Source organism: Oncorhynchus tshawytscha, linkage group LG20 (genome assembly GCF_018296145.1).
Source record: "Oncorhynchus tshawytscha isolate Ot180627B linkage group LG20, Otsh_v2.0, whole genome shotgun sequence".
Taxonomy (NCBI): Eukaryota; Metazoa; Chordata; class Actinopteri; order Salmoniformes; family Salmonidae; genus Oncorhynchus; species Oncorhynchus tshawytscha.
In genome coordinates, this window is record NC_056448.1 from 21,345,417 (window position 1) to 21,371,331 (window position 25,915).

At 42.2% G+C, this 25,915-nt stretch overlaps 3 protein-coding genes and 1 long non-coding RNA gene across 6 annotated transcripts; 3 read left to right on the forward strand and 1 right to left on the reverse strand.

Annotated features, from left to right (window-relative positions):
* Positions 1-503: 503 nt before the first annotated feature.
* Positions 504-3,045, reverse strand: LOC112219317. Its single transcript, XR_002948744.2, has 3 exons — positions 2,572-3,045; positions 1,046-2,475; positions 504-670 (listed from the first exon to the last, which is right to left on the reverse strand). It is a non-coding gene; the product is annotated as an uncharacterized LOC112219317 (long non-coding RNA).
* Positions 3,046-3,842: 797 nt separating this feature from the next.
* On the forward strand, positions 3,843-6,024 carry surf2 (surfeit 2). 2 transcript variants are annotated; one of them, XM_042302341.1, is made up of 7 exons: positions 3,843-4,052; positions 4,222-4,373; positions 4,689-4,792; positions 5,063-5,248; positions 5,582-5,700; positions 5,836-5,924; positions 5,962-6,024. In XM_042302341.1, the coding sequence occupies exons 1-6, from the start codon at positions 3,975-3,977 to the stop codon at positions 5,920-5,922; spliced, it is 726 nt and encodes a 241-aa protein (XP_042158275.1). In that variant the 5' UTR covers positions 3,843-3,974; the 3' UTR covers positions 5,923-5,924; positions 5,962-6,024. The 2 variants fall into 2 exon arrangements, with proteins under 2 accessions (XP_042158275.1, XP_024236217.1); XM_024380449.2 differs by having other exon boundaries at positions 5,836-6,024.
* A 3,493-nt stretch (positions 6,025-9,517) lies between these two features.
* LOC112219311 lies at positions 9,518-12,763 on the forward strand. Its single transcript, XM_024380445.2, has 2 exons — positions 9,518-9,621; positions 9,983-12,763. Exon 2 carries the CDS (start codon positions 10,080-10,082, stop codon positions 11,886-11,888), a length of 1,809 nt encoding a protein of 602 aa, XP_024236213.1. The 5' UTR covers positions 9,518-9,621; positions 9,983-10,079; the 3' UTR covers positions 11,889-12,763.
* Positions 12,764-13,292: 529 nt separating this feature from the next.
* On the forward strand, positions 13,293-24,610 carry LOC112219310 (surfeit locus protein 4). Of its 2 annotated transcripts, none has more exons than XM_024380443.2 (6): positions 13,293-13,510; positions 19,845-20,031; positions 20,402-20,478; positions 20,632-20,675; positions 22,987-23,173; positions 23,435-24,610. In XM_024380443.2, the coding sequence occupies exons 1-6, from the start codon at positions 13,463-13,465 to the stop codon at positions 23,699-23,701; spliced, it is 810 nt and encodes a 269-aa protein (XP_024236211.1). In that variant the 5' UTR covers positions 13,293-13,462; the 3' UTR covers positions 23,702-24,610. The 2 variants fall into 2 exon arrangements, with proteins under 2 accessions (XP_024236211.1, XP_024236212.2); XM_024380444.2 differs by lacking the exon at positions 13,293-13,510 and adding an exon at positions 15,431-15,481.
* The last annotated feature ends 1,305 nt before the right edge of the window (positions 24,611-25,915 follow it).

Sequence of the window (25,915 nt, forward strand, 5' to 3'; positions counted from 1 at the left end):
TTGTGCAATAGAAACTTGTTTTCGTTGCAAAACGTTTTGGAACACACCAATTCGGCAAAATGAATACAACCTAATTATGACATGAATCACAGTGTATTCTGCATGCTTTACACCCCACACCAAGCACATGGATAAATAAGTACTAATCATGGGGGCAATTGACTATACGGATAGCTAAGCTGAAACATTGGTGTAAGTGGTGATGGTGGCATAAACTAGTCACTTCAACACAGAGAATGTACTCAGCTTTTGGCTCTTTTACTTAACTAAGCAGGAACCATCTTAAAAGTTCAACAGCTGTGTATCGATTAAAACTATATAGTTTATTGGAGGGTTCATAAGTGCTACATGAAAGGGACAGAAAATCCTATCACATGAACACTTGAGAAAAGGAAAGATGCTCATATTGGTAGGTGGAATGTTGTTTTGCGTAACATTGAGTAGTCCAACTTTATCCTCGTCGCCCTTCAGAGGCTGGAGAATCCTTGTCCGGGGACTGTTGATCCTCTCCTGGGGGTGTAGCGGTGCTCAGCTGAACTCTGAACTCCTGCCAGGCCTGCCAGTTAGATTCCAACAGTTCATGTAGTTGGTCATTCAGTGAGTCGTTGCGTTCCTCCAGGTCATCCAGGCAGGAGTTGATCTGATCCAGCAGTGTTGATGGCTACATACTCTTCCAAAAGAGAGTGATATGAGAACAGCAAAGATGTGCAATTCCTAACAGACAAATACAGACACCCTATTGGCTTATGTACACAGCTGTGAATGACAACACACACAGTTTTGTTTTATTATCCTTGTGGGGACCAAAACATTTATTACCTTTCTAAATTCTATGTTCCTTAACCTAAAATAGCACTTTTCCTCATGGGGACCGGCTAAATGTACCCACTTGTCAGAATGTTCCTTGTTTTATTTACTATCCATGTGAGGACGTCTGGTACCCACAAGGATAGTTAAACAAACAAAAAAACGCACACTGCATCTCTTAAATCACAGCCGCAGAGATGATGCTTCCACGATGACATCTGAAACATACCAGTATTACCTGAATTAATCTTCATTGTCGGTGATGCCATCATCAGTTGAGATGTTAGGATCTCCATTTGGTCCAGACATATTGTTGTTTACTTCTTCTGAGGTTTAACAGCGGTTGACAGCCAATGTGTTTCATTACCGCCATCTACTAGACTGGAGTACAACTCCATTATACTTTGCTTGAAAAATACAAATGTACTAAATAAATACCCTACCATCTAACACTACACTCACTAATTTCAAAATGATATAAAATTAAATGAACACCACCCTATGTATTTATTCCTACCTCATGCCATCACCCTGAAAGGATGGGACGTCACCACTTAACACACCCGGTAACTCTTCTGATGTCAAGTCTAGCACACCCAAATACCTCTCTGCAGCTGCCACCACAACCTCAATTTTCCCGAGACTTCCGATCCATCCCTTCAGTACAATGTGACAACTAATGCACTACTCTAACCCTGGAAACCTCAACCATGTCTCCCTCGCAAGGGACATTTCTGATCCCCAGCTCCATGGGCACACCAACAATTAACACATTCCGCGACTTTCCCCCATACTACACATTCCTTTGTCTCATGCCCTTCTGCACATTTCTCACACCTTGGACCCTCCCTCCTACACACTGCTGCCACATACCCATAAACTTGACACCTGTAACGTCGTAATGTATTCGGCACATCGCTCGTACAGGATTACTTATATATCCAAACTTTATCGGGCAAAGACTCAACTTCAAAAAAACAGACAATGACTTCCGTTTCCCCACCCTGTTTGCGTCGCATCAAATGACGATCACATACACCGGGAATCTTTCCCCTCAGCTGGTCAACTTTTATATTTACTGCTACCCATGTTATCACTCCTTTCATTTGTGCCCTTTTCTTGAGAACGAAACAATTCACTTTTCTTGCCCTCATTAGTTTTACTCCAAGCGTATTCTCCCTCTGCCTCACAAAAACACAGTTATCACTAGACCACTTCTAGTTACCATCGCCCAACTCTTTTTTTCACCCACCGTGAAACCACAAATGGATCAGCAAAAAGGGAAGGGTAGGCTTTTTTTCCATAAAATTCACTCTGTCACTCTTCTTCATCCTGATCCTCGGTGCATACCTCGGCATACAATAACTTCACCGAACCTACCACATAGGATACTTCACACTTATTCACTTCCATTTCTCCTCCTGTCTTCAGCTCACCCTGCTTACACTTTCTACCATTCTTATTTAACAAACCATCTCCCCTTTCCCACAATTTTTATCCGACACAAGCCCTCTCTTTTTCCCTCCATTCCTCCTCCGTTTTCCAAGTATACGTCTCCTTGTGATAATACTGCTGCCCCACTCCTGACACCCATCTTGTTCTTGCCTTCTCTAGGGACTCCATTTCCGCCGAGCGCTCGTCTCCCTATTGTTGTTTACGTAGAATTCCCTACACGGAAATGAATTTAGAGAAAAAACGCGTTAGCTGGCACTGCAGCCCATGTAGCTAACGTTAGTAACTTAACACAGATAAACGTTTACTTACATTACTATGTTCATCACCAGTGCACTTCACATATAGTAGGGGTTTCTAATATAATATTCTACTGGAAAACAAAAACCTAAAAAGAACTACATCATAATGCACAAATTGGACTTAGCTGGACTGCTAGCTAACAACCGCAGCCTGTCACTTAGTGTCAGATGACTGATGATAACAACACTGAGAAACGAGCTCCCCGACATGACCCAATGTTCAAACATTGCTTTACAAATACTTCAAGAGATCTATATCTACAATATAGTTGGCCTTGCAATTATGAGTTAGAAACTGTATATCAGACTGGAACGATAGAATCCAATCAGGCCGTTTTGTGGTCAGTTTCGTGTAGTTTATTTTGTGATTTTATATTATCTTTGGCATATCCCCATTGATATCATTAATTTCAACGTAAATGTTTAACTTTTCATTATTTAATTTAGTAAATCTTAATGTCCAATTTCTATTGGTATTTATACATTACAAACAGTTCTTGTCTTTATTTTGTCTTGAGCACCTAGCAAAGACATTATGAAGATAAGCCGAAACTGCTTCTCCCTGAATCATCCAACTAACCTCACGCGTAGAAACACGTCATGGGGGCTAACGGTCGTCTCACGCCAAACTGCGCATGTGCAGACCGTCACTCCTCCGATATAAAGTTGTTTTCGAAGAAAATTAAAACGTGTCAGTTTGTCACTTTTACGAGGTTGGAGTAATAACATGTTCAATTACGTAAGACATTGGCTCAATTTTAGGTTGATTTGGATTTTGGATTTCGAGAAAATCAACAACTAAGGAAGATTTTTTTCACTTATCTCATTGACTTATCAAACCCCGGGCTGGTCTGTTTGGCAAGTGTTCCCGGAAATCTTGCGACGTTGTGCCTCTGGGTTTAAAAACTCCGTGGTACTAGGTCCCATAAATATCGATTCAATTTAAATTTAAGGGGCTTTTTATTGGCATGGGAAAACATATTTTTACATTGCCAAAGAAAGTTAAATAGATAAAACAAAATTGAAATAAACAATACAAAACGTACAGTAAACTACAATCACAAAAGATCAAAAATAATATACATTTAGTGAATTCTTGGTTGGTGAGTAGACCCCAGACCTCACAACCATGAAGGGCAATGGGTTCTATAACTGCAAGTATTTTTAGCCAGATCCTAATTGGTGTGTCGAATTGTATGTTCCTTTTGATGACATAGATTCATAGAAGGCCATCAAAATATATCAGACTGCTCCATGCTGTTATAAACAATAGGTGGCGCCACAGTCCTATAAGTCTTGAGAGAAAGAAATACGCCCGCGTAGCCACACGTGGGGCGAATCACACATGACTGGCACAGCTAGTAGCTAACAAAATAAAATAAGAACCTTAGTTAGCTTTCTAGCTAATCTACCATGGAGGACCTACCTGCAGATATTAAAGCTTTCCTTCTGAATCACCCATTTTTTGAACTTACGGACGACGGCAAAAAGGTTAGAATTCCAACCGCACCAAACTTATTTTCACAAAATATCGTATAGACTAACGTTGGCAAAAAGGTAGCTAACGTTGGCTAGCTAGCTAATAATGTTATGCTGTATCTGATGTGAACTACATGACATGTATATGACAGCATTTTGTTTCACCTTTTTATTTTTTTAGATCAAATGCGTACTCAATGGACATGATTGTCCTTGCAACCTCACAGAGCTCCAGAACTTCACCAAAGGGAAGAAATATCAGAAAATGTGTTCTAATGCAGAGTTCAAATATAGTCAATATGAACCACATGTTGTGCCCAGCTCGAAGCAACCGTAAGTATTCCCCAAGAGCCATAATCTCAGCAGTTGGCGGTTTCGTGTTTTAGAGGGGAGCAGGGCTTGAGTGCATGCATCTATGACCTCTTGGCAGATGCTATATGATATTACACCCACATTAAAGGAGGCTAAACATTCCCCCTACCTCTCCAGACCCATCCAGAGGTTCTCCAACTGCTGCCACGAATTCAATGTGGTTATAGGACTTCTGTGGTTATCAAGTGCCTGTCTGTCTCTGAAGTTATGTCCCCACTCTCTAACCAGTTCTTGGGGTTAGGGTAAACTGACCAATTCTGTATGTCTGACCTTCAGCAATCATCTCTTCTGCAAGTTGACGCTCAGACACATCAATCGCCTGCCACACCATGTTTTACAGCATGTCAATGGGAAGCGGTTCCAAAAAGCGAAGAAGAAATGTGAGTACTTCTTGCCACCCAAAATGTCCTTCCTCCTACCTACCCTCAAATGTTGATGCTTCCTTTCCACTCAATGTTTTTAGAGGTTTTCCACTGAGTGCTGTTGTGTGTTGTTTCAGAGGACGTTAGTTCTGCGCTTTCAATTTACCAGTGAATCATCTTTACAATCCATCAGATATGTCTCTAAAATAGAACTACCTGAAACACCACATAGATGGTTGTTTTCACTGTCGTCAGTACAGTTTATGAATTGTCTAATCTCTCCCCTAGATGAAGAGTGTGTGCAACAGGGTGTGGAGTACATGCCAGCCAGCCTCCGACAGAAGAAGCCCAGAGATGGAGAGAAAGATGGGGAGAGGGGGCGCAACTTCCAGCGGGGGAATGGAGCGTGGGCTCCTGACTCCAGCGATGAGGGAGGCAGTGACTCCGAGGACAGCATGAGTGACCTGTACCCCTGTTAGTACTTCAGTCATTTTTGTGTGAAAAACAGTCAATGGTGACACTGGCAGTGTCTGAATACACATACTAGCGTACTAAATAGTATGCAAAAAAAAAGAGATTTATAGTATTTCAAAAATAGTACTCTTAATGCGCGATTGCTTTGACTCCCGCCATTTATTCATTTTGGAACAGCCTGTCAAGTTATCTGATCATCAGCTGTATGACATGACTAGTGTCTGCTGTGGATGAGCTAGAACACAGTATGTGGATTCAAGTATATTTTATTTGTTACATTTGCTTCCTTTCTGGAAGGTGAAAACTAATGTCTGGCTTTTTCTTTACCTACAGCCACTTTATTCTCTCTGAAAAAGGAGACAGAGGGTATGGAGGAGGAAAAAGATGCCTTTAAAACAGATGATGAGGAGGAGATGGAGATTGATACACAGGCGCCACAGAAACGCAAGAAGGTCAGACGGCTTAACCCTCGTGGAACTGTTTTTTTTTTCACCAGTAGTGTTGAGCAGTGTTCTAAGCAAACAGGTCTGCATGTGGTTGTTGAATTACTGTAATTAGTAACACCGCTCTCTTTGTATCTTTGACAGGTTCAGGATGGCGGTTTCCAGAAGAAATTCAAGAATCATAACTGTAAAAGAAAAGGTTTTAAAGACCATGTTAAAAATATAAAATAAAGGTGAATGCTGTGCCCATGTTAAAAATGGAAAATAAAGGTGAATGCTGTGCCCATGTTAAAAATGGAAAATAAAGGTGAATGCTGTGCCCATGTTAAAAATGGAAAATAAAGGTGAATGCTGTGCCCATGTTAAAAATGGAAAATAAAGGTGAATGCTGTGCCCATGTTAAAAATATAAAATAAGAATGCTGTGCCCATGTTAAAAATATAAAATAAAGGTGAATGCTGTGCCCATGTTAAAAATGGAAAATAAAGGTGAATGCTGTGCTTCTCTTTTCGCACTTTGATCATGTCATATGCTCTCATCCTGTCGAGTGTTCCTAAGTAGATTCAAACATAAGGCTACTCCAAGTAGTTAATTATCAGTTTTTCTGTAATTTTGAGCAAAAGTTGACAATCAACACTACATCTGTAATGTTCCACACAAAATAATTTTCTTGTCTTGACATGGATTCTGCTATTGCCCAGCACCAAATGTACATCTTACAGATGCTCTTATCCAGATCAACTTGCACTCATCAGTGCATACACATTTATATTTTCCCATACTGGTCCACTGTGGGAATTGAACCCACAACACTGGCTTTGCATGGACCATGATCTACCAACTATGCCACACAAGACACAATGTAGTCCTATAAAGCATCTCAACTACAGCATTTGATGTTCATCATATAGCTCCAATTATGAAAATGTCCCAAATGTACTCACTTGACCATAGATAGTGGAAATGTTTGATAACTGCCAGATTAGGTATTTGATGGCCTGCTACCAAGGACTGTCGGCTCTCCTTCTCCGTGGCTGACGTAAGATTTTTTAAAAACATGTTAACCCTTGCAAGGCTGCCAGCCCAAACAGCATCCCTAGGTGTGTCCTCAGATCATGCGCAGACCAGCTGGCTGGTGTGTGTACGGACACACATCCTATTACAGGGGCCGAGTCACTGGCTTACTGGTGCGCTTCCATGCAGTCCCTAGGAGGGGTGTGTCACTTGAGTGGGATGAGTCACTGACGTGGTCTTCCTCTCTGGGTTGGCGCCGCCCCTTGGGTTGTGCCGTGGCGGAGATCTTTGTGGGATATACTCGGCCATGTCTCATGGATGCTAAGTTGGTGGTTGAAGATATCCCTCTTGTGGTGTTGGGGCTGTGCTTTGGCAAAGAGGGTGGGGTTATATCCTGCCTGTTTGACCCTGTCTGGGGGTATCATCGAATGGGGCCACAGTGTCTCCTGACCCCTCCTGTCTCAGCCTCCAGTATTTATGCTGCAGTAGTTTGTGTCGGGGGCTAGGGTCAGTCTGTTATATCTGGAGTATTTCTCCAGTGTCCTGTGTGAATTTAAGTATGCTCTCTAAGTCTTTCTCTCTCTCGGAGGACCTGAGCCCTAGGACCATGCCTCAGGACTACCTGGCATGATGACTCCTTGCTGTCCCCAGTCCACCTGGCCGTGCTGCTGCTCCAGTTTCAACTGTTCTGTCTGCGGCTATGGAACCCTGACCTGTTCACCGGACGTGCTACCTGTCCCAGATCTGCTGTTTTCCACTCTCTAGAGACAACAGGAGCGGTAGAGATACTCTCAATGATCGGCTATGAAAAGCCAACTGACACTTATTCCTGAGGTGCTGACCTGTTGCACCCTCGACAACCACTGTGATTATTATTATTTGACCATGCTGGTCATTTATGAATATTTGAACATCTTGGCCATGTTCTGTTATAATCTCCACCCGGCACAGCCAGAAGAGAACTGGCCACTCCTCATAGCCTGGTTCCTCTCTAGGTTTCTTCCTAGGTTTGGTCCTTTCTAGGGAGTTATTCCTAGCCACCGTGCTTCTACACCTACATTGCTTGCTGTTTGGGGTTTTATGCTGGGTTTCTGTACAGCACTTTAATAAATTTGATTTGATTTGATTTGATTCAAACTCTCCCTATCCCAGTCTGCTGTCCACAAATGCTTCAAAATGGCCACCATTGTTCCTGTACCCAAGAAAGTAAATCTAACTGAACTAAATGACTATCGCCCGTCGCACTCACTTCTGTCATCATGAAGTGCATTGAGAGGCTTGTCAAGGATCATATCACCTCCGCCTTACCTGTTACACTAGACCCACTTCAATTTGCTTACCGCCCCAATAGGTCCACAGACGATGCAATCGCCATCACACTGCCCTATCCCATCTGGACAAGAGGAATACAGATGTAAGAATGCTGTTCATTGACTATAGCACAGCATTAAACACCATAGTACCCTCCAAGCTCATTAAGCAAGAGGCCCTGGGTCTCAACCCCAACCTGTGAAATTGGGTCCTGGACTTCCTGGCGGGCCACCCCCAGGTGTTGAAGGTAGGAAACAACATCTCCACTTTGCTGATCCTCAACACTGGGGCCCCACAGGGGTGCATGCTCAATCCCTCCTGTACTACCTGTTCACCCATAACTGCATGGCCATGCACGTCTCCAACTCAATCATCAAGTTTGCAGAAGACACAACAGTAGTAGGCTAGATTACCAACATTGCTGAGACAGCCTACAGGGAGGAGGTGAAGGCACTCGGAGTGTGGTGTCAGCAAAACAACCTCTCACTCAACGTCAACAAAACAAAGGAGAGGATTGTGGACTTCAGGAAACAGCAGAGGGAGCACCCCCCTATCCACGTCGAAGGGACAGCAGTGGAGAAGGTGGAAAGTTTTAAGTTCCTTGGTGTACACATCATGGACAAACTGAAATGGTCCACCCATACAGACAGTGTGGTGAAGAAGACGCAACAGCGCCTCTTCAACCTCAGGAGGCTGATGAAATTTGTCACCTAAAACACTCACAAACTTTTACAGATGCACAATTGAGAGCATCCTGTCGGGTTGCATCCCCGCCTGGTACGGCAACAGCACCACCCACAACTGATAGGCTCTCCAGAGGGTGGTGCGGTCTGCACAACACATCACTGGGGTCACACTACCTGCCCTCCAGGACACCTACAGCACCCGATGTCACAGGAAGGCCAAATAGATCATCAAGGACTACAACCACCCAAGCCACTGCCTGTTCACTCTGCTACCATTCAGAAGGCGAGGTCAGTACACGTGCATCTAAGCTGGGACCGAGAGACTGAAAAACAGCTTCTATCTCAATGCCATCAGTCTGTTAAACAGCCATCACTAACACAGAGAGGCTGCTGCCTACATACAGACTTGAAATCATTGGACACTAATAATTACACTTTAATAATGTTTACATATCTTGCATTTTATATATATATATATATATATATATATATATACATACATACTGTATTTTATACCATCTATTGCGTCTTGCCTATGCTGCTCTGTCATTGCTCATCCATATATTTATATGTATATATTCTTATTCCTTTACTTAGATGTGTGTATTAGGTAGTTGTGGAATTGTTCGATTACATGTTAGATATTGCTGCACTGTCGGAACTAGAGGCACAAGCATTTCACTATACTCGCAATAACATCTGCTGACCATGTGTATGTGGCCCCCCCAAAAATAAGATTTTATTCAATTGAGAGAACGCGCAAACGTTGGATCTTGTTGTTACTACAAGGTCTTTGCTATTTAGCTTCTGTCGCACAGCGTATGACGTAGGAGCAACTGAGGAGTCATCCCTCCACATGTCGTGTGTATCTTTGCAGATCATAATTTCGAGTAAACAACCTTTAACAGATTCGATCGGGGTAAGTGTGCATTTATTTGTGTAGTATAGGGTTTCAAATATTCAGAGCTACGTTTTCAATGCGTGCTTGTTTACTTTCTCGCTAGCTTGGTTGGCCAACGTCAACAAACAACTAGGAGAGGGTCACACAAAGAAGATAGTTTAATGCCAATTGTATTAGCATACTGCCAAGTCTAAGTGATATATTTTACGTTTTGAAATATTAATACATTTGATCAAATATTCGTGCTTTTGCTTCGCGATGGACTCGCCTCATAGCCAGCCGTAGCTTCATGTCAGCTAACTATATGTCAAGAAGATATGCGTGCAATGATGATGACTTATGTTGGTCTCATATGGCTATTTATTCCTTCTTGTTACAGGGGAGCCAACATAATCAGTCCCACAAATTATCTCCTAAACTGAGAACATTGACAGGACTCTTCTTTGGGTCCTTGCTCTCCACAACAGCTGTTTGCTATGGCAACTTCATCCCCAAGGTTCACGTGGTGTGATTGTCGCAAACACAAGATTCCTGTCAAAGACACCCATGAGCTGTGTCTGCACTGTCTGGGCATCCAGCATGCCAAGGAGGCTGTGCTGGAGTACGGCAAATGCCCGCACTGTGCCAAGATGGACTGGAGCACCTGCATCAACCGCCTCACTAAAGTTCAGGAGATAATGCACCGCGAGAGCCAGCAGAGGAAGCACGAGGCAGCACAGTCTGAAGTTCAGCCCAAACCTGAGACCACTTCAGCTCCCATCAAGGAACCAAAACCGGAAGAAAATACAGTCCCCACCCTGCCCCCACATCGGCTCTCTGCTTCCACACCAGCCCATTCCTCCACCATGCCAGTGTTGTTCACCATCCTCTCCCCACCCCCAGCGCAGGCTGGGGACAATTTGAGCATCCCAAAGGGCACTTTTCTCTCACAACTTGCTATTCAGCAGTCAGCTGACTCCACCCCATCCTTGAGCCAATCAGGTTCCAACATGCTGACCTCCAGCTCCTGTAAACGACACGGTTTCTCATCGTGCTGCTCCAAACGCTCCAAACGAAGCCGCGGTAGCCACAGGCGGAGACGCTCTCCCTCCTCCTCCTCTTCCTCTTCAGGCTGGACCTCTGATGAAGATGATTCCTGCCCCTCTGGAAAGGGAAGGAGGTCTCAGAGGGAGTCGAGGCAAGCTGTCCGGTCAGAGAGGAGGCACGGGGAGCTGGTGGAGGTTGTTCAACAGGCCGTCCAGCTACAGTGGGCTGTTCTGGAGAAGCGCATTGAGGCTCTGGAGAGGAGAGGTGCTGAGGCTGTTGTGTCGTTCCCCACTCCAGCCCAAACTATACATCTTCACGCCTCCATCCCTCTGGCATCCACCTCGTCTCAGGAGGGCAACCAGAGAGATTTATCCTGCCCTGTCAGCGAGCAGCTGGTGACGGAATCTATGTCCGGTACCATTGTGAAACAGGAAGAGGAGCCTTCCTCCATTTCGTTTGCTTTGAGACCTCTCAGTGATGGACACCGTGAAGGGGAGGATGCCTCTCAGTCAACTGAGGGTCCTATCTCTAAACAGGACTTACTGGAAGCTATGGAGCTTCAGAGCCTCATGGCACGTGCTGCCAAGTATCTTGGTATAGACTTTCCCAGCACACCAACCAGCCTCAGCCCACCAGACCCCACAATGATGCCGGAGTTTGAGGACCTGGTCCAGAGCTCTTGGCCAAACCCTGCCAGCTCGAAACCGTACAGGGAGCTTTTCTCTAAGATGTACAGGCTTCATGACTGCCAGTCTCCAGCCTATGACCAGATGCCCCAGGTCAACTGCTTCATGTCGGCCATCTTCCAGGCGGTGAAGCCCTCAGAGAACAAGGAGGCGCCAGTGCCAGCTGAGCGATGGCGTTTTACTGAGACTCTAGTAGAGAGGATGTACCAGACTGCTGGCATGCTTGCCAAGACGGCCAACTACCTGCGCTACCTATCAGACTACCAGAGGAGGCTTCTGCTGGAGATCACTGAGGATTGTCCAGCCCAGCGTTTTATGGCGGCCCTTAACGAGCTGAAGCTCATTGGCCAGTTCACCCTCCAGCTGTCCTCCCACCAGGCTGAACTGTCTGGAAGGGTCATGGCTGCTTCTGTAGCCATCCGAAGACAGGTCTGGATGGCTAAGACCAACTACACAGACTCTCTGAAAGCCACTGTGGCTGACCTTCCATTTGTGGTCAGTCACACCTTTGGGGTTAGCTCAGCCTCTGGCCCTAGCTCGACTGGAATGGTGTGCAAACAGGAACCGTTGTAAAGGCTACATTTGTTACATGTACAAAAAGTGTGAGAAGTATGAACTTTTACCTGTGCTGAATTGGGTTGAGGCCACTAAAATGGTTCACTTGTAGACATGTAAATATGTAAATATTCTTTATAGTCTTATTGCACTCCAGTTCAATATACCTTTTGATAGAATGTGTTTTTTTTTTGTTTATCTAGGAATTTTGCAACTGTTTTTGAACAAAGGTAGCATAGTATCTGTCTTGACTGCGTTACAGTACTTTTGACTGTGTGTTTGGTAAACTTCTTCAGAGGTTATGTTGAAAGTAAGTTTCTTGTTCATTATGAGATTTATAGTGCCTTCAGAAAGTATTCACACCGCTTGACTTTTTCCACATTTTGTTTTACAGCCTGAATTTTAAAATGGATTACTTTGACATGTTGTTTCACTGGCCTACACACAATATCCCATAATGTCAAAGTGGATTTAATATATATATATATTTTTTTTTAAACAAATTCATAAAAAATGAAAGCTGAAATGTCTTGAGTCAATAAGTACTCAACCCCTTAGTTATAGCAACCCTAAATAAGTTCAGGACTTAAATATGTTGCATGCATTCACTCTGTGTGCAATAAGTGTTTTAACATTAGTTTTGAATGACTACCTCATCTCTGTACCTCACACATACAATTATCTGTAAGGTCCCTTAGTCAAGCAGTACATTTCTAACACAGATTCAACCACAAAGACCAGTGAGGTTTTTCAATATAAAAATAAATACATGTAAATACTTTCTGAAGACACAGTATGATAGATATCATCTATTATTTTTCTGTCCACTACCTCACTCTTCTGCAGAAGTTCTGTTATTGCATAAAAAGTATAATAAAAGTGCACAAATATTATCCTCTGATTTTGTATTTATTGTGAAAATAGTCCGTATTTTGTTAATATTGAATAGGAAAATGTCACCTCATCTTCCGCATAGAGATGATCAAATAAATGTACGTCTGTAGCATGACAGAAGTCAAATCTAATTTAATTGATCACATACACGTGTTTAGCAGACGTTTTTGCGGGTGTAGCGAAATGCTTGTTTCCCAATATTGAGTCACATTGAAGATTGTTTACATGTTGGTGTTTTTGTCATGCTGCTTGATACACTACAGTAGGCCATATCTCATGTAAATTAGTAATGTTCTCATCTATAATTGTTTACATGAGCAAACCAGTAAACATGGCAAAATGACGAACCCCCTGGATAAGTATACGTGGCAAACAGCGCTCCGTAGACCAATGCTGCGTTCTAGTGCATGTCTGAACTAGGAAACTTAGACATTTTCGACTTGGCAACTAGTTGAACGCGGCACTTGTACATCTACAACCACGCAGTAATTGGGGTTTTTTCAGAGTTTTCTAGTTCCGACTAGTACATGAACGCTGCCAAACGAGGTGCTATCGTTGCAACGTGAAGCATTGTGGGGCAGAGGCGCATTTGTGACAGCGAAGAATTGCTCGAGTGAATATCGGAGGCAGAGGAGTTAGCTAATATTACCTTCACGTTGATAACGTATAGCACTAAGCCTCAGTATCTATCGTTAGACATGGGGCAGGAGGAGCTCATGAGTCAAGCTGAAGATGTGGCGGACCAGGTAACTTCCTTGTTTCACAGCTAGTTAGTTGTTAACTAGCGGTACCTTACAGTCAGACTCAAAGGAAATCTGGGTTCCTAAGTTACAGTAGCTAGTTAGCCACAGCTGCTTGAGTGAGTGACTCGTTATAGCTTGATGGCTAATATTACTTGCTCAACTAGCTAGCTACACGCATTATTTGCTGTTACTGTAAGTAATTTGGTTTTCCAACTACGTTAACGTTATCACACGTTAGCAATCATCATGTAGCTAATAGCCAATGACTGCAGCAGTACAAAAGTGCACAAATGATTGTCCTCTTGTGCTTTTCCTGCTTGTTGTAGCCAGATCCATACATGCATGGTTCTGGTTGTACTGTTAGCTATCTAACGTTAATGTCTGGTTAGCAAATATAACTCTGGCCACATAGCAAGCTAACGTCAACTACCATTTGTTACTAACTTAACTAACGCCAGTTGACTGTACTGTAAGTTACCTAGTTGATACATTTTGTATGGCTTGTTCTGGTGGCCTTCCAAAGTAATTGGTAAATCAGTGGCACTGTCTCATTAATGAATCTCTCACTGCAAAATGTGTTTGTAAACCTCGACGCCAGAAGGTTTATGGCAAGTCATTTTCTGAAAGTTTCTACTTAGTTTTAATCACAATTCCTATGTATTATTAATCACTTTACCATTGTGAAATGGTACTGTGGTTGCTCAATCGTGTGTTGGGCTTATATTGCCAACAACATGGAGGGCTTTGCAGCTTACCTCTTGTAGCCAGGGCCTATTACGTGTGGTTGGTTCTATCGCACTAACTCTTTTAGCTGAAATGCAAAGAACTGTGCATATTGACTGCCCCACAGCCATGCCACCACACTCAGTTCTTACAATGGTGTGTTGTGTAATGTTTAAGAAAGAAAATGTGAACATGTTATGGTCTTGTATGCCCCTACAGTAGGTCTAGCTTGTCCTGTGGATGAAATTGCAATCCCCTTGAAATGCTCTGGTCTATAAGGGGACAGTGTCAAGAACCCCATAGTTCAGGTTACATGTATGTGTTACCCAGTATGAAGATTACACAGGAAGTCATATAATGCAAGCCTTACAATGCTGTATTTCCTTCGATAGGAAGTTACAATATTTCAAGACCGATGCTATTTCAAATTGCTCTAGCCTACAGCCTAGCTCTAACCACATTAGCTTTTTCTGTTTACTAGGACTGTTTGTTTTTCTTTACACAGTTGACATACTACACAGTTGATACCCTAAGGATATACATTCAGTGAGTGTGTAACCATAGGTAGAGAATACAATAGGATCTCTGTGGGTGTAACCTAGTCTTGCTACTTTTATGTGAACTTTTGAATTAGCACCAGCTAATACCAAATATTTGGTTTGCCACCAGGTATATGACATGCCCAAGTCCACTCCTTAGGTTATTTTACAGCAATGCTTAAAATGTCGAAGTCTGAACATGTACACCTCAAATTGCTGTGCCATGAAACGTGGCTTAAGGTAGGCCTGCCCTACACTTTCAAAGGCACATTCTTCACTAATAAGCTCTAAGAAAAAAGTTTTAGTCCAATGTCGGCTATTCCACTATGCTCCATATCTAGGCTGTCACAACACCTTCTACATCCTCTGATTGGCTGCTAGGCCCTCATGTGCCGCTATGAATGGTCAAGTTTGTTTTTCATGGCTCGGTGCCCCGGGTGGGCAGATTCTGTACATTTTAGACCATTCCATTGGTTCTTAAGTGAAATCTCCACCCATCCGGGGCACCGGGCCACGCAAAACGAACTCGCCCACTGGTGTGGGAGTTGTTGAACTGTGATAGGCTGCCAAGACCAGGCAGTGCTGATGTGGACTGTATGGTGGGAGGGGTTGTGGGGTGATTAATGTTCTTCTGCTGTACTTCCTTTAGTAGGTAGAAGATGATCAGTTTCAATGTATGGAGGGAAGCCAACATAATGGAGCTTTAGTAAATGTAGGACAGTTTTTTTTTTTTTTTTTTTTTTTGCGATCTAAGTGAGCAGGGATTTATTTCACACAGTGGTTGCAAGGGTCAATAACCTGACAAAGGATATATTTGGATTTGCAGAATTTAAAAGTTTGTAACGTAGTACTTTACTACATTGTCGCTGACACAAACCAGTGTGCTTTTTTTTCTACGAGAGCCTGTTTTAGTCCATCTTCCTAATAAATAACCCTAACCTTTCTTACCCCACCTCAGTCCCTGCTGAAATGCAACCAGCTGTCCTATGCTCTGTCTATTGTCCCATATTGCTTTTGGAATGCCCTTGCATGTTATCTCATATGATTTTCAGTATATTTATTTCCTTTTCCCCATTCCGGTAAAGCCAGCAGGAGGATTTACACTCAGGCTAGAATTAATGGTGGCTGGTGGGTAGAAAACATTTCTATAGAGTTCAAAAAGGTCCTCACTCCAACCATGAAAAGGAATAACCCAGTAATAATAACCTAATGAAGTCGAGACAAAAAATAATATACTTAACTTAATCCATGCTCAAGGAGTTGCTAGGGCGCGATGAGCTTTAGTATATGTAGTTGTGAGCATTAGTGTTCATTAGCTTTAGTATATGTGGTTGTGAGCATTAGTGTTCATTAGCTTTAGTATATGTGGTTGTGAGCATTAGTGTTCATTAGCTTTAGTATATGTGGTTGTGAGCATTAGTGTTCATTAGCTTTAGTATATGTGGTTGTGAGCATTAGTGTTCATTAGCTTTAGTATATGTGGTTGTGAGCATTAGTGTTCATTAGCTTTAGTATATGTGGTTGTGAGCATTAGTGTTCATTAGCTTTAGTATATGTGGTTGTGAGCATTAGTGTTCATTAGCTTTAGTATATGTGGTTGTGAGCATTAGTGTTCATTAGCTTTAGTATAGCATTAGTGTTCATTAGCTTTAGTATGTGGTTGTGAGCATTAGTGTTCATTAGCTTTAGTATATGTGGTTGTGAGCATTAGTGTTCATTAGCTTTAGTATATGTGGTTGTGAGCATTAGTGTTCATTAGCTTTAGTATATGTGGTTGTGAGCATTAGTGTTCATTAGCTTTAGTATATGTGGTTGTGAGCATTAGTGTTCATTAGCTTTAGTATATGTGGTTGTGAGCATTAGTGTTCATTAGCTTTAGTATATGTGGTTGTGAGCATTAGTGTTCATTAGCTTTAGTATATGTGGTTGTGAGCATTAGTGTTCATTAGCTTTAGTATATGTGGTTGTGAGCATTAGTGTTCATTAGCTTTAGTATATGTGGTTGTGAGCATTAGTGTTCATTAGCTTTAGTATATGTGGTTGTGAGCATTAGTGTTCATTAGCTTTAGTATATGTGGTTGTGAGCATTAGTGTTCATTTTAGCTTTAGATATGTGGTTGTGAGCATTAGTGTTCATTAGCTTTAGTATATGTGGTTGTGAGCATTAGTGTTCATTAGCTTTAGTATATGTGGTTGTGAGCATTAGTGTTCATTAGCTTTAGTATATGTGGTTGTGAGCATTAGTGTTCATTAGCTTTAGTATATGTGGTTGTGAGCATTAGTGTTCATTAGCTTTAGTATATGTGGTTGTGAGCATTAGTGTTCATTAGCTTTAGTATATGTGGTTGTGAGCATTAGTGTTCATTAGCTTTAGTATATGTGGTTGTGAGCATTAGTGTTCATTAGCTTTAGTATATGTGGTTGTGAGCATTAGTGTTCATTAGCTTTAGTATATGTGGTTGTGAACATTAGTGTTCATTAGCTTTAGTATATGTGGTTGTGAGCATTAGTGTTCATTAGCTTTAGTATATGTGGTTGTGAGCATTAGTGTTCATTAGCTTTAGTATATGTGGTTGTGAGCATTAGTGTTCATTAGCTTTAGTTTAGTATATGGGTTGTGAGCATTAGTGTTCATTAGCTTTAGTATATGTGGTTGTGAACATTAGTGTTCATTAGCTTTAGTATATGTGGTTGTGAACATTAGTGTTCATTAGCTTTAGTATATGTGGTTGTGAGCATTAGTGTTCATTAGCTTTAGTATATGTGGTTGTGAGCATTAGTGTTCATTAGCTTTAGTATATGTGGTTGTGAGCATTAGTGTTCATTAGCTTTAGTATATGTGGTTGTGAGCATTAGTGTTCATTAGCTTTAGTATATGTGGTTGTGAGCATTAGTGTTCATTAGCTTTAGTATATGTGGTTGTGAACATTAGTGTTCATTAGCTTTAGTATATGTGGTTGTGAACATTAGTGTTCTTTAGCTTTAGCGGGTCTTTTTTGTAACAGTTCATCTTGTGTTTTTCCCAAAGCCAAATGAAGAGCTTCATCCACACATTGTGGCGAATAGCCTCTTAGAAACCTAGTGCGCATCTCCGCTGCTTTGTCTAGATAATCCTCTGTGGACTGGCATATACGGCGCAGTCTGAAAAACTGGCTTCTAGGACGTCCTCTTTTTAATGGCTCAGGATGGAAGCTGTAATAGAGTATTTCTGTCCGTTTCTTTTCTATACAAAGTTGTAAACAGGGTTCCATTTGATTTCTCAATCCACATATTGAGGTAATGAACAGTTGAGTGTCACATTCAATAGTTAATTTGAGATTGGGGTCAATGTCATTGAGTAGTGCCATAAAATCTCGATGGCTCGATGGCAATTTGAATGCACAGAAATACCGTGACACAATCTTGAGGCCCATTGTGAGGCTTACTGTGTCCAACAGATACATATCTGTATTCCCAGTCATGTGAAATTCAGATATTGGAGCCTAATGAATTTATTTAAATTGACTGATTTCCTTATGAACTGTAACTCAGTAAAATCTTAGAAATTATTGCATGTTGCGTTTTTATATTTTTGGTCAGTATAGATGGATACAATAGTCAGTGCAAATCTGAGAGGGCAGGGGCAATGCTGGTGCGTCTACTAGAGGTCGACCGATTATGATTTTACAACATCGATACCGATTAATCAGCTTTTTTTTGTTTGTAATAATGACAATTACAACAATACTGAATGAACACTTCTTTTAACTTAATATAATACATCAATAAAATAAATTTAGCCTCAAGTAAATAATGAAACATGTTCAATTTGGTTTAAGTAATGCAAAAACAAAGTGTTGGAGAAGAAAGTAAAAGTGCAATATGTGCTATGTAAGAAAGCTAACATTTCAGTTCCTTGCTCAGAACGAGAACATATGAAAGCTGGTGGTTCCTTTTAACATGAGTCTTCAATATTCCCAGGTAAGAAGTTTTAGATTATAGTAATTATAGGACCATTTTCCTCTATACCATTTGTATTTCATTAACCTTTGACTATTGGTTGTTCTTATAGGCACTTTAGTATTGCCAGTGTAACAGTATAGCTTCCGTCCCTCTCCTCGCTCCTCCCTGGGCTCGAACCAGCAACACAACGACGACAGCCACCTCATCGAAGCAGTGTTACCCATGCAGAGCAAGGGGAACAACTACTAGAAGGCTCAGAGCAAGTGATGTTTGAAACGCTATTAGTGCGCTAACTAGCTAGCCATTTCACTTCGGTTACACCAGCCTCATCTCGGGAGTTGATAGGCTTGAAGTCATAAACAGCGCAATGCTTGACGCACAAGGAAGAGCTGCTGTCAAAACGCACTAAAGTGCTGTTTGAATGAATGTTTACGCGCCTGCTTCTGCCTACCACTGCTCAGTCAGATACTTGTATGCTCAGTCAGATTATATGCGACGCAGGACACGCTAGATAATATCTAGTAATCTCATCAACCATGTGTATGTAGTTGACTAGTGAATATGATTGTTTTTTATAAGAAGTTTAATGCTTGCTAGCAACTTACCTTGGCTTACTGCATTTGTGTAACAGGCAGGCTCCTTGTGGAGTGCAACGAGAGAGAGGCAGGTCGTTATTGCGTTGAACAAGTTAACTGTAAGGTTGCAAGATTGGATCCCCCGAGCTGACAAGGTGAAAATCTGTCGTTCTGCCCCTGAACAAGGCAGTTAACCCACCGTTCCCAGGCCATCATTGAAAATAAGAATGTGTTGCCTAGTTAAATAAAGGTATATTAAAAAATAAAAATCGGCACCCAAAAATACAGATTTCCAATTGTTATGAAAACTTCAAATCGGCCCTAATTAATCGGCCACTCCGATTAATCGGTCCACCTCTAGCGTCGACACACCATTACAAAAAATACACAAGGTCCAATCCCAATTTCAGACCTTGGGGGTGTAGAGTTTTTAGAAGGAAGATTAATGTCCTCATTCACCCTGTTTTACTGTCAATGCTAGTGCCTGCTGAAATGTCCTTGTCTATCCCAAATGCATGCTTAAATGTCCCTTTCTCTCTCTCTCTCTCTCTCTCGCAGTTCTTGCGAGTGACTAAGCAGTACCTGCCTCACCTGGCCCGGCTGTGTCTAATCAGCACCTTTCTGGAGGACGGCATACGCATGTGGTTCCAGTGGAATGAGCAGAAGGACTACATTGAGGCCACGTGGGGCTGCGGCTACTTCCTGGCCACCTGCTTCGTACTGCTCAACCTCACAGGACAGCTTGGTGAGCAAGGCTGGGATCATCAGCTTGTCATCAATGTTTTTATCTTTACAATCTGCATGGGTCCAGATAGGATCCATCCATGCATGGATTGAAAAAGCTTTGCTCAGTAAGTTTCTCAAGTGCCTTTTAGCCCAGGACTAAGGTTAATCTGGGTTCGTGCCAAAACCCCACGATCATTCATTTACTATTGACTAATTGAGTCAATAGTGTGGTGTGGGCCGTGAATGATGACCCATACTGTCTTTGAAGGCTGGGGAAAGATACGGGGGTTGAAATAAGTGTGAATGTCACCCTTTTTGGGGAAGATGGGGGAACAAACTGTTGTGCTGGTTCGATCCTAACTGTCTGTCATTATTTTTCTCTCCAACAGGTGGCTGTGTCCTTATCCTCAGTAGACATTTTGTACAGTATGCCTGCTTTGGATTATTTGGAATCATAGCTTTACAGGTGAGGAACTATCTAACATATTGGTATTGCAATGCACCCCTCTGTGATTTTTGGGCTGACAGAACTCAAATGGTTGACAGCTTGACACTGGTTATGTTAATGAATTTCTGGCTGTGTAATATTTCATGCTGAATTTATTTTTATTTTCTCTAGACGGTTGCATACAGTATTTTATGGGATATAAAATTTCTGATGAGGTAGGTCTCCCATTAAGTTTATGAATAAGATAGTGGGGCAAAAGGTATTTAGTCAGCCACCAATTGTGCAAGTTCTCCCACTTAAAAAGATGAGAGGGCTGTAATTTTCATCATAGGTACACTTCAACTATGACAGACAAAATGAGAAAGAAAATCACATTGTAGGATTTTTAATGAATTTATTTGCAAATTATGGTGGAAAATAAGTATTTGGTCAATAACAAAAGTTTATCTCAATACTTTGTTATATACACTTTCTTGGCAATGACAGAGGTCAAACGTTTTCTGTAAGTCTTCACAAGGCTTTCACACACTGTTGCTGGAATTTTGGCCCATTCCTCCATGCAGATCTCCTCTAGAGCAGTGATGTTTTGGGGCTGTTGCTGGGCAACACAGACTTTCAACTCCCTCCAAAGATTTTCTATGGGGTTGAGATCTGGAGACTGGCTAGGCCACTCCAGGACCTTGAAATGCTTCTTACGAAGCCACTCCTTCATTGACCGGGCAGTGTGTTTGGGATCATTGTCATGCTGAAAGACCCAGCCACGTTTCATCTTCAATGCCCTTGCTGATGGTAGGCTTTGTTACTTTGGTCCCAGCTCTCTGCAGGTCATTCACTAGGTCCCCCCGTGTGGTTCTGGGATTTTTGCTCACCGTTCTTGTGATCATTTTGACCCCACGGGGTGAGATCTTGCGTGGAGCCCCAGATCGAGGGAGGTTATCAATGGTCTTGTATGTCTTCCATTTCCTAATAATTGCTCCCACAGTTGATTTCTTCAAACCAAGCTGCTTACCTATTGCAGATTCAGTCTTCCCAGCCTGGTGCAGGTCTACAATTTTGTTTCTGGTGTCCTTTGACAGCTCTTTGGTCTTGGCCATAGTGGAGTTTGGAGTGTGACTGTTTTGAGGTTGTGGACAGGTGTCTTTTATACTGATAACAAGTTCAAACAGGTGCCATTAATACAGGTAATGAGTGGAGGACAGAGGAGCCTCTTAAAGAAGAAGTTACAGGTCTGTGAGAGCCAGAAATCTTGCTTGTTTGTAGGTGACCAAATACTTATTTTCCACCATAATTTGCAAATTCATAAAAAATCCTACAATGTGATTTTCTGGGATTTTGTCTGTCATAGTTGAAGTGTACCTATGATGAAAATTACAGGCCTCATCTTTTTAACTGGGAGAACTTGCATAATTGGTGGCTGACTAAATACTTTTTTGCCCCACTGTATTTACATTTAAATTGAAAACATACATTTGACTTAAGTTTCTTTTCCATTACTTTACCAATTACACTCACCGGTCAGTTTTATTAGGTACAGGGTTAGGGTTTAGTACCGGGTCGATGCCCCATTTGCCTCCAGAACAGCCAGAATTCTTCAGGGGCATGGATTACACAAGTCGGAAACGTTCCACAGGGATGTTGGTCCATGCTGAAGCGATGGCATCACGCAGTTGCTGCAGATTGGATGGCGGTATGCCATCACCACCAACCTGTACCTTTGAAACTAGGCAAGACGGGTCCATGGACTTTTGTGCTGCTTCTGCCAACTCCTGACTCTGCCATCAGAGTGATGCAACAGGGACCGGGATTTGTCTGACCACGCAATGTTGTTCCACTCCTCAATTCTCCAGTGTTGGTGATCACGTGCACACTAGAGCCACTTGTTTGTTTTTTTAGTTGATAGGAGTGGAACCCGGTGTGGTCATCTGCTGCAATAGCCCAGCCGTGACAAGGATCGACGAGTTGTGCTTTCCGAGATGCCGTTCTGCACACCACTGTTGTACTGAGCCGTTAATAGCCTGTTTATGGCCCGCCTGTTAGCTTGCACGATTCTTACAATTCTCCTTAGATCTCTCAACAAGCTGTTTTCACCCACAGGACTGCTGCTGACTGGATGTTTTTGTTTGTCGCACCATTCTGGGGAAACCCTAGACACTGTCATGTGTGAAAAGCCCGGGGGGTCGTTTCTGAGATACTGGATCTGGCGTGTCTAGCACCGACAATCATACCATGCTCAAAGTTGCTTAGGTCACTTGTTTTGCTCATTCTAACGTTCCATCGAACAGTAACTGGATGCCTGTCTGCCTGCATTATATAGCAAGCCATGGCCACGCGACTCCCTGTAGAAGCGATGCGTTTTCATGAACGGGTTGGTGTACCTAATAAACTGGCCATTGAGTGTAATATGAGTGTTTGTGTCTTAACCTTGGGTACATTTTCCTGTCTGTCCCACTAATTCTATAATACTTTATTTTGAACTATGGATCCTCTTACACCCTGTCCCCTCCTTCCCTCCAACTCCTCTCTCAGGAACCTTGCCCTGGGCGGTGGACTCCTGCTGTTACTAGCGGAGTCGCGTTCAGAAGGGAAGAGCATGTTCGCTGGTGTCCCCTCCATGGGAGAGAGCTCGCCAAAGCAGTACATGCAGCTGGGAGGGAGAGTCCTGCTGGTGCTCATGTTCATGACCCTGCTGCACTTTGACCCCAGCTTCTTCTCAGTGAGTAGACCACACCGCCTTGCATCTATGGTGCCACTCAGGAGGGACTATAGGTATAGGGGGAAAAAAATCAGTATTATGCATTTTCTCATAAGTATGCAGAGATCAAACTGAGTTTGCACTTGGAGTGTTTCTTTGAAGATTATGCACAGTTATCTTAGGCTGTCAAATATCTAAAAACCATATGAAGTGCTGCAACTGTTGAACAGGAGCATTGGTGGTTCAGACTTCTAACCCATGTGTCCCTCTCCACTCACCCAGATCCTCCAGAACATGGTGGGCACGGCCCTCATTATCCTGGTAGCCATCGGCTTCAAGACCAAGCTGGCAGCCCTGACCCTGGTAATATGGCTGCTGGCCATCAACATCTACTTCAACGCCTTCTGGGCGGTGCCCGCCTACAAGCCCATGCATGACTTCCTCAAGTACGACTTCTTCCAGACCACGTCCGTCATCGGAGGGCTGCTGTTGGTCGTAGCACTGGGGCCCGGCGGGGTGTCCATGGATGAGAAGAAGAAGGAGTGGTAGGGAGAGGGGGATACACATTTTTCTGGCCAACCACATCCACAGCAACCTCCCCCTCCGCCACTCTGTCTCGTCCTTTTCTTTTTTCACATTGTTTTCCAGCTGCTGTTTTGAGTTCAATATGGTTGATACTGGATTTTTTTATACACCTATTTATGTCTGCTTTATTTTGTGGCAAGAGAAAACCCCAGTTGATTTTGAATAAGTTGTCGAAGTGTAAGGTAACTAATGAGTTACAGTGGAGTTTAAAAAAAAGTTGTTGCAGAAGGTATGAACATCCCAATGTATTTATGGATGTTACCATAACCTTTCAGAAATAACCCGTTTTTTGGGAACAGACAAAAAACAGGAAGTGGTAAAGGTGTATCAGTTTGATTGCCAATGAAAACACCAATCTTTTCCTGCTTGGATGTTGGACTATCTGTGACTTGCTCATCATATCAATTCTGAGACCGCAGGCACTGAATACGATACAATTCTCCCTCACTCTAGGTTGCCATCTTCCCCTCGGGATGAATTGCGGGGGGTGTGTACATTGTATACTACTATTCAAAATGGTGGATTGAAGTGTGCTTGATTCAATATTGAAACCCAATTGCTAGCACCTGAAATCTTTTTGGGCACTTTGTACTGTATGTCTTGCGCAAATGCCTAGTAAAAACTAGTAACTGTATTTTAACAGGGCAATAGGGGGAGCTCAACATTTTTGTAAAACACCATATTCTACAATCTAGAGAAGCAAGTAGAACTGGACAGTCCGTGATCACCTGACATTGTATTTGTTTATGTTCTATACGGTTTAAGAAAAGAGAAATATTAAGTATTGATTTTCAGAAGTGTATATTGTATTTTTGAGTATTTGTTTTGTTTTTACGAGATCATGGCGAAGAAATAAATATCTGTTTGCTCTCATCTTGATCTCAAAATGGGTCTGTTTGTGTTAATAATTTAGATGGATTTAGTTTAATTTAATTAGTCCAGGGGTTTTAAACTATGGTTTGGGACCCATGAGGGGTGGGTCGTGAGTTGAGTAAACATTTATAATCACACACTATTTCTTCTTAATTTGGGTCGTCCGAGGACAGTACATTTCTCATTTGGGTCTCAAATTGAAAAAGTTTAAGAACCTCCTGAATTAGTCTCTCTGACTAAACTCACAACTAGGGTGGGACCTCTTCCCTCTCTGCTGCTCCCATTCGTTGATGCTCCAAAGGCAAAGTCAAGTTTTCATTGGCTGTTGGTGCACACGAATTGACAAATCAAGTGCCAAATACATTTAATACGCGTTCGGTTCAACGTAGTTGAGAAAGGACTCGAATGATTGACCTCGTCAATATTTTAGAAAGGTAAATAAAGGACTGTAAAATGTCACTTTTACATGTATTGGTCATGTACAATTTAACGTTACATTGGGTCGCTGTCAAACATCGGAGAGCTAAGGATCACGTGACTGCTGATTATTGAAAAGGCATCTAGCTAAATGACGTGCGACTGAAGGCAAGTATTTCTGACTGCAGTGTGTAGTTCGGGGCGGGGCTCAATGTGGGCAGAGTCAAACGTTTGACTCCACCCACCGGTGTTTTTTTTGTGTTTCGTCTGAGGTTTGACAGTCATACACACGTTTAATAAAAACGTATTTCATTTTTGAAAACCGTAAGAAACATTATACAACACGTGCTGGTACCACTTTATAACACTTTTTGCTTCATGCTATATTTGAGACAAGCTACTGATATTGTTGCAGTGAACAACAGACTTGTGTTGATAAATGTTAACTTTAATTATATTTCATTGAGCTTATATATATATATATATATACACATTTACTACCTATCATGATTTATAAAGCTATTTATTATATATTTATAAAGCTATTTACTTTCCTCATGCGAATGGAGACAGACTACCATATAGACATACTGACAAGATGAAAGTGCTTTAAACTCAGAAAAAATAAACATCCTCTCACTGTCAACTGTGTTTATTTTCAGAAAACTTAACGTGTAAATATTTTTATGAACAAGATTCAACAACTGAGGCCTAAGTAACAGTCAGTATCTGGTGTGGCCACCAGCTGCATTAAGTACTGCAGTGCATCTCCTCATGGACTGCACCAGATTTGCCAGTTCTTGATGTGAGATGTTACCACACTCTTCCACCAAGGCACCTGCAAGTTCCCGGCCATTTCTGGGGGGAATGGCCCTAGCCATCACCCTC

Bases quoted from the DNA above. Each gene is read 5' to 3' on its own strand.
- LOC112219311 (XM_024380445.2), top strand. From the start codon at position 10,080: ATGGCAACTTCATCCCCAAGGTTCACGTGGTGTGATTGTCGCAAACAC.
- LOC112219310 (XM_024380443.2), top strand. From the start codon at position 13,463: ATGGGGCAGGAGGAGCTCATGAGTCAAGCTGAAGATGTGGCGGACCAG. The intron at 13,511-19,844 runs GTAACTTCCTTG...TCTCTCTCGCAG, and splicing joins CTGAAGATGTGGCGGACCAG to TTCTTGCGAGTGACTAAGCA. The intron at 20,676-22,986 runs GTAGGTCTCCCA...CTCCTCTCTCAG, and splicing joins GATATAAAATTTCTGATGAG to GAACCTTGCCCTGGGCGGTG.
- surf2 (XM_024380449.2), top strand. From the start codon at position 3,975: ATGGAGGACCTACCTGCAGATATTAAAGCTTTCCTTCTGAATCACCCA. The intron at 4,053-4,221 runs GTTAGAATTCCA...TTATTTTTTTAG, and splicing joins TTACGGACGACGGCAAAAAG to ATCAAATGCGTACTCAATGG. The intron at 4,793-5,062 runs GTGAGTACTTCT...TCTCTCCCCTAG, and splicing joins CCAAAAAGCGAAGAAGAAAT to ATGAAGAGTGTGTGCAACAG.